This window comes from Athene cunicularia (genome assembly GCF_003259725.1).
Source record: "Athene cunicularia isolate RWA chromosome 28 unlocalized genomic scaffold, athCun1 chr28_part1, whole genome shotgun sequence".
NCBI lineage: Eukaryota > Metazoa > Chordata > Aves > Strigiformes > Strigidae > Athene > Athene cunicularia.
The window spans coordinates 2,065,394-2,073,314 of NW_020799139.1; the positions used below are offsets into that span (position 1 = coordinate 2,065,394).

At 56.0% G+C, this 7,921-nt stretch overlaps 1 protein-coding gene across 1 annotated transcript; it reads right to left on the reverse strand.

Annotated features, from left to right (window-relative positions):
* Positions 1–434: 434 nt before the first annotated feature.
* LOC113489308 (calcium/calmodulin-dependent protein kinase type IV-like) lies at positions 435–5,671 on the reverse strand (the record flags this gene model as incomplete). Its single annotated transcript, XM_026864921.1, has 8 exons — positions 435–3,006; positions 3,348–3,500; positions 3,623–3,749; positions 3,865–3,940; positions 4,162–4,236; positions 4,339–4,429; positions 5,227–5,299; positions 5,445–5,671. Coding segments are annotated over 8 exons (1,047 nt in total), but the record flags the coding sequence as incomplete, so codon positions are not given.
* Positions 5,672–7,921: the final 2,250 nt, after the last annotated feature.

Here is a 7,921-nt window from a genome sequence, read left to right on the forward strand (position 1 = left end):
CCCCCCAGCCCCCTTCCGGGTCTCCCGCCCCGCCCCCGGCCCAGCGCTCCCGCCAAAGGCGATTTTTCTAATTCAACATTATAAGGGGTTTGCCTCTTTTTTTTGTCTTTTTTTTTTTTTTTTAATTTTTAGGTTAAATTACTTTGCAGGCCCGAGTGTGTGTAACGCTGGCCCTGCTCGGAAAGTCGGGCGTGTATTCACACCAGGAGACAGAAGGCAAAACAAGCGGGGGGAGCTGTGTCCGTCCTGCGCTGCCCAGGCCACGGAACCCGCCACAGACAGGTAGATAGAGTGAGCGCTTCCCTGTCCAGAGCCTGAAAATAAACTGTATGAAAATAAAAAATAAGAAAAAGTTGTCCTTCAGCAAGCTGCTGTTTGGCCCTGTCAGTTCAGCCTTTGTATTCTTGAGAGTAACAGTGAAAACGGAGCCCGTGTTATCATGTTTGATACTTTATTAGCTGTCTATATTTTGTTATAAATACCTGCGATATTGGAAATGTCACCACTATACTGAAGTAGTAAGTTATTAAAACACATTCTGAAAACAGCATACAGACCAAAATGGCATCTCCTGTCAGATTTACCCCCAGGAGTACTTTTTTTTTTTCTTTCTACCTTTAAGTACTGATATTTGTGGAATAATACTTTGCTTACACGACAAGAGGCAAACTCGGGTTTTTGCTTAGTTTTCCCTAGGGTGCCTTCCATCACTGGAAATACTTTGTTACTTGCTGTTACCTAATTGATACCTAATTGATACTCATTTCCCATTATTCTGCAGGATCAGGAGCGGTCTGGGGGCAGGGCAACCTTACTCAGTGTTTCCCAGCATTGGTCCCTGCTTCACAGGCCCTGGGTGTGCTGAGCACTCTGGCCTGGTCCTGCAAGGCATTTAAATAAGTATTTTATGTCAAAGGTTATAAAATAGTCTTTTAAGACCTGGGTTAGTAAACAACATGGTTAAAGTTCGAGTTCTGGCCCCACTGGAGTAAATGGGGTCGCATCACAGAGCCTGAAGGACAGAGAGTTTCACCTTAAGCATGGGATAAAGATGGGAGTTCAGCACGCTGCAAGGTTCAGCCCTCTATGTCAAAAAAAGGAGAGAAAACAACTGCCCCTCCTGCAAAACGCAAAGAAAAAGAAATCATTTTCCCCTTGCTAAAGCATTCTCCCAGGTTATCAGCGTTTACCTTCTCCAAAGTGAAATCTTGCTGCGTGTCTGCTTCCCCACTGAAGGTATGACCCTTAGTTTAAAAAAAAAAAAAAAAGCACATTTCTGGCTGAGACCTAGTGTTTTCCCAATTAAAAATCCCTCTGTATTCAGCTCTGCAAGCACCCTAAACATAAATGAGCTTCATTGCGGTATGGATCAGCCCTTACACATAGTCTTTATGATTTCTGCTTGTGCTGTAAATAACTATGAAAGTCGCTGTGTTACATTTCCCTTCCTGGCACCCTGATTACAGCCCTGACCTGCTGCCCCACGCTCTGCGCCGAGCCGGCTCTCTGGAGCGGCGGCTTTCAGCCTCAGCAAAACTCCAATTTTTGTTTGCAGCCCCTCTTTTATCAACTACTCGGCTCTGTGTCCCCGTTCTGGAAAAATTAGCCTCGTGTATGAATGTTGTTCTTCTCCAGTTGAGCTTTTTTTTGCCGGAACACACTGTTCTGTGTGTATGGTCCAAACTGCCAGGGCTGCAGGTCACGGTCGTTGCCTCGGGCTAGCAAACCTCAGGCTGGATCACAGCAGCTGGGACTGCAGAGCAGCTGCCCGCCGTTCTGCACCCCCCCACGTGTAATATGGCTTTTCCTCTCTGATTACTTATCCTGTATTAAAATCTGCAAATGCTTATTCTGTGGCTTGGTAAATAACTACCTAAAAAATTTCAAGAAGTTTGTCAGCTGATTTCATTAGTCTTAAAAAAAAAACCCCCAAACCCCACAATATGTATAAACTCGTTATCCTCCCTCAGGAAACAACAGCACCGTTACACGTCACAACGTCTTACAACGCGCCGTGGGCAGATTTGTGTCACTCTTTGTTAAAACCCGTCATGTCAGTCGTCACCTGGAACGCCAGCGCAGCGGCCAGACGAGCCAGCGTTCTCTCGTGACAACCCCCCCACGCGCCCACGGCAAGACAGAACGTGGGAACAGATGAAACTGGAGCGGAACCAAAGCACAAACCAAGCAGAGGTCGTCTACCCTCTAGAAATAATAAAGGAACCACTGGCAAACACTTTTTTCTCTGCGTAGGATCAAACAGCTGGATTCAAAGGCTCCTACAAACCTTGTCCAACACGGCAGCAAACCTACAGCTGGGCCTGGTAACAGCGACTGTAGACAGAGCTCCGGTGGTCAGGGATGGTCCAGACACACCCTCTCCCTTAAATAAATAAACCTTTCAGGGGATTATTTACAAAACTGTTGTAAAGCCAACTCACTGCCTTTGTAGGGAAGGTGAAAGAAATCCTTTATCTGCTGTTTGCTCCTCGTTTTTAAGCCACTTGGGATCTTTTCAAGCCATGGTGGCCAAAAGTGTTCATTTGTTGGAAGACTGAGTCACCAGCCTTGTTTCCTCAGTCGGGTCCGTACAGACACACACTCACAGCGACCAGGTACGACTGCACTGGCAACAGGACACTAAAGAAGGATGTTCCACGCCGCAGAGCACGGGCCCCCGATGCACTCCTACGATAGGGGTGCTCCTGTCCCCCCCAGCTTCCCCCGCCTCTCCCCGTGGCAGCGTCCAAGGCTCAGTGGGGTATCACTTGCCGAAGCGCGTTAGCTCTCGCAGCCAGCCCCGCTCACGGGAACCTTGGCCACGGCGGGGCAGTCGCTCTGGAAACCGTCGAGGTCCTCAGTGGCGGTGGCTCCGGGACCAGCGGTCCCCGTCCCCTGGGGCAGGCAGGCACCCTGGGGACCCCCCGGGCTGCGCCCGCTGCGGGAGCAGTCGTGGTGGCCGTGGTTGCCCAAGCGGCTGGAAGCCACCACAGCTTTCATGGCAGCCTGTTGCAAAGGCACAGCGATTACTGGCCTGCGTCCCCAAGGCGTTTCCGAGGTGCTCGAGCCCCCGGAGGGTGCAGAAGGTGACACGGTGCCCACTCCTGTGGCCATGCCGAGCCAGGGAGCGCAGCCCCTTGCTCGGGAAAGGCTCCTCCCGGCGGCAGCTGCCCCGCGGGGACGTGGCCTTCACCCCCCTGCCCGAGCTGCCGTGTGGGGCTGAACATTTACCTGCTCGGGGCAGGGGAGCCCGAAAACCCAGCGACTGTCTGTGGCCCTGGCCCGTTTGCACAAGAGGACGTAAACACGAGCCACTCCTGGGGGTTATTGGGGCTTTCTCTCCTTACCTTCAGCTTCCGCCTGGCGTTAAATTCCTGCAGTTTCTTCTGCGTGCTGTCCATGTGAGCAAATTTAGCAGCTTTCCCGGTGACCCAGGGATGCTCCAGCGCCTGGTAGACGGTCAGTCTCTTCTGGGGGTCCAGGACGATCAATTTTCTGACCTGTAACCAATTTCAGACCCATGAAAAAGCTTTGTTTGTTAAATACCCCTAGTTCTGTTTTCTTTGCAAGCAGTGAAGCCTTCACGCTGGGCAGCCCCGAGCCCCGGCGTGGCCTCGCTCACCAAATCCTTGGCATTGAGGGAAACCTCATCCCACCACGGGGACACGAACTCGTAGTCGCAGGTGAGGATGCGGCTGTACATGTACTGGTCCCCTCGCGGGTCGAAGAAGGGCTCGAAGCCGCAGAGCCTGCGGGAGAGAGGAGCTACACGCCACCACCCGGGCCCCGCCGGGGGCCGAGCTGCAGCGAAGCGTCTCACCGCCGCGGTTTCACCGCCCGCGGGGCACCGGTGCCGTTACTCACAGGATGTAGGTGATGACGCCCACGGACCACATATCCACCTCTGGGCCGTACGGGCACCCGTGGAGGATTTCGGGGGCTGGAAGCACAGTTTGGGGTTCAGACGAACGGATGTGGGGAGCTCCCACCGGCACGGCCATGGGGGTAACCTCATGGCAGAGGAAACCTCCGGGTGCCAGCAGCGTCTCCCAGGCCCGGTGCAGCTGTCGGCCATCCCTGCACCGAGCTGTGCGTGGCCTCAGGCAGGGAGCAGCCTCCCCGGGTCTCCCTCCTGCCCCCCAGCTCTTCCCTCCCGCTCACCGCAGTACCCCGGCGTCCCGCAGACAGTTTTCATGGTGTCCTGTTCATCCACGATCTTGGAGAGCCCGAAGTCACCTTGGAGGGACAGAGAGGGGAGCAGCGCTGCCATCAGGGAGAGGTACCACTGACCCCCCTCCTGCCATGACCCCCCCTCCCGGGGGCTCCCAGCAAACTCACCGATTTTAAGGGGAGCGTCGGGGGACAGGTCTGCGTAGAGCAGGTTCTCTGGCTTCAGGTCACGGTGGACGACCCCGTTTTCATGCAGATACTGCCGAGAGAGACAGTGGGGAGGTGGGGGTGGCGGGGAAGCCCCATCTGCCTCAGACAGAATTCGGGAGGAGGCGGCAGCGATCGGGGACCCGGCACAAACACGGGACCAACTTGTGCGACTGCTCCTTCGGAAACACCCAACACCTGCAGCGCCAGAGCTGCCAGCGCGGCCACGGGGGCACGGGAAGGACATTTCCCCTTATGAGTTTTCATTTCTAAACCCTCCCGTTGCCATAGAAACCCCATCTCCAGCAGACCTGTGATGCAGAGCAGCGCTGACCTTCCTCCCTCATCTCCCTCCTCCCCCCAAAACGCGGATTGGAAGAGGCACCTCTGCCAGCCAAGGGCGAGTAAGCAAATGCCTTTCTCCTGGGATATCTGGGGTGGGTGCAGCTCTGGGTGCCTCTTCCTTGGGATATTTGGGATGGGTACAGCACCCAATGCCTCTCCCCAGGGATATTTGGGATGGGTACAGCACCCAATGCCTCTCCCCAGGGGTATTTGGGATGGGTGCAGCACCTAATGCCTCTCCCCAGGGGTATTTGGGATGGGTGCAGCACCCAATGCCTCTCCTCGGGGGTATTTGGGATGGGTGCAGCACCCAATGCCTCTCCCCGGGGGTATTTGGGATGGGTGCAGCACCCAATGCCTCTCCCCAGGGGTATTTGGGATGGGTGCAGCACCCAATACCTCTCCCCGGGGGTATTTTGGGAGTGTGCAGCCCCCGCAGTGACACCCCCTGACCCACACAGGGCCCATCCCCAGGGGCTGCAGCAGCGGGGGTGTGGACATTACCGAAACAGCTTCCAGGATCTGCTTGACGACGTGGGCCGCGTCCCGCTCGCTGTAGAACCCCCTCTCCACGATCCTGCGGGCACACGGGGTCAGTGCGGCAGCGCCCTGCCCCGCACAGACCCCCCTCACCCTCCATCCCCCAGCCCACTCCATCCTCACCCGGTGGGACCCGTCCCCCCTCCCCAGGAGTGGGGGGGGGATCGCGGGGCCGGGGGTACCTGTCGAAGAGCTCTCCTCCCGTCACCAGCTCCAGGACGAGCGCGATCTCCGAGGGTGTCTCAAAAATCTCCTTCAGCTTGATCTGGAAGGGGCGACAGGAGGGGTGCAGAGGCGGAGGCCGCTGCACCGGGAGGAGCGCGGCCGCCGGCTGTGAGGGTTTATCGGGGCAGCCTTCCCTCCTTGCCTTTTTACTGAGTTGAACGTGATTTTTTTTCTTTTCCGGATTTTGTTTTTAAACTGTTTGCAACAGCCCTGCTCACTTAATCATGCATTAAAGACGATGCTGGGGATGGGAAGAGATGGGCACGCGGCGCCTTTATCCTCTTCACGCCTCCAAGCTTGTTAACTGGAAGAGGAGCTCACCGACAGCTTTTTAATTTCGCAGCTTCAGCGACTGCGCTGGCACCTCGGGTGCCTCCATCCACCCCTGTGGCGGGGGAGCGACCCTAGCAAAGCCCTGCCTGTGCCCCTCCCGGGATTGATCCTGCACATCTGCACCTGCAGGCGACACACGGAGCCCCGAGGGGCCAAGGCCACCTCTGGGACCCCACGGGCGCTTTTGGAAACGTCCCTCGGACCATTTCACAGCAGAAGAGGCACTAAAGAAACTGTTTTTCTCCTGATTTTTGTTTTTTAACTCCCACACAAGATGAGCTTGTCTGCGTGAGACCTTTGTGCCACTGCAGCGAATCTAGAATTAACAGGTCTCTCTTAAGACTATGTCAAAATGCAAATTTTTTTATTTTTTTAATGGAAAACAGAGAATTTCATGCTTCTTAAGACTTTTGTGACACTGCGAATTTCATGGGGCTTTAATCATTACCTTCATAGGCTGGGTGACAAGCCGTGATACCCCGCAGGGTGAGAGACACTATGTGGCAGCTTATTGCATTATAATAATACACGGAAGCACTATAATTTTCCTATTAACTTCAAAAGTTTACAATCCTATTATCATCCACTGTTGAGGTTGGTGCTGAACGATAGCGCGCACCAGCGTAAATAATGAAATGGAGCATCTCTTCACAAATCACTTGAACTTGGGAGTGAGCAGATCCCTACAGAAAACTCAAGTGATTTAAATATTCCGACTGGCCAGGCGGTGCCTCCTGCACGGCTCTGCGGTGCTGCTGCCTGGAGAGCACCGGAGGAGGGAGGCAGAAATCGAGTTTTCTGTTGCGTTTCTGATACCACATCAGAGAGGAGCTTCTCCCCGTCCATGGCTGATGCCACCTGGGGCCACTCCGAGCGGGTGATCCCCACCCTGAAGGTTGTCCCTGCTCTGCCCAAATGTCCCAAGATGGGGAGGCATCTCCATGGAAACGGCTGAAGCGCCTGGATGCCCCAAAACGCTGCAACACCCCAGTGCTCAAGGCAGGCCCACGCCGAGTGGGCCCAGGGGCTGAGGGATGCCCCGGCTCTGGCGTGTTTGCCCCCATCATCCTCATTGTTAGGATGTTTGGGACTTCTCTGAGCTTTGTCTCTTTGTGTCAAGGTGGTGGGTGGGCAGGACATCCCCACTTGGGCTCCTCCAGAGAGCAAAACCTTATCACTCCGGGGATGGTTGGCATGGACTGGCCTGGAAGCAGCCGTGCCCAGGGCTCTGGGTGATGCTGCAAGGAAAGTGGCAGCTTGGGCAGCAGCAGCCAGTGGCAAGCAGGTGTCTGGGTGGTGGCCCAGCGAGATGCTGGCCACGAAATCCACTGGAGCGGGGTCTGTTGCCGAGCCAGCGCCCAGCACCGCGGTGGCAGCAGCTGCCAGGTGGCTTTTTGTGTTATTTCTTTTAACTCAGGTCGACTCTGAGATGCTTTTCCAATTTGCTGGTGGAACTAAGCAGCCTGGAATAAGCCTTTCTGGCAGGTGGAGGGACAGGGGGTGCGGAGCCCCCGAGCCCCCTGCCACTGCAGAGGGGCCGACACGGTGGCCCCGGCTCTGCTGACACCGGCGGAGATTAGATCCGCTCCTGGGCGTTGCAAATCGTTGGGGCTGAGCCGCCGTTATCCCCCGAGCGCTGAGCAAGAGAAACAGCGACTGGCTGCGCCGGGACGCAGCGCCCAGCACCCGCGGTCCCGGCCCTGCCTTTTATCTCCCCTTGCAGGATTCATTACAGATGGGCAATTTTCTGTGGTATTCATTTGATCTCCTCGATGGAAATTGCTTACCGAATGGAAATCTCAGGCCAGGGAACAGGGGGGGAGGACGGGGCGGGGGGGGCCGTGCTGGCCCTCGATATTGGAGCTGGGAGGCTCAAAAGCGCTGCAGGGACCAGGAGTTTCATGCGGCAGCAAGTGGGGGGTCGCAGTGCCGCAGGCAGCGCCGGGCATCTGGAGCCCATCTGCCAGGCAGGGAGGGGACAGGGGGTGCAGGCAGGGTGTCCCGTGGGGTGCGGGACTCATCCTGCCCCGAGGCAGGAGGAGGAGAAGGACACCCCAGCCCCTCCCTGAGCTTCCTAGGGGCCCCGGCACGGAGGGAGCTG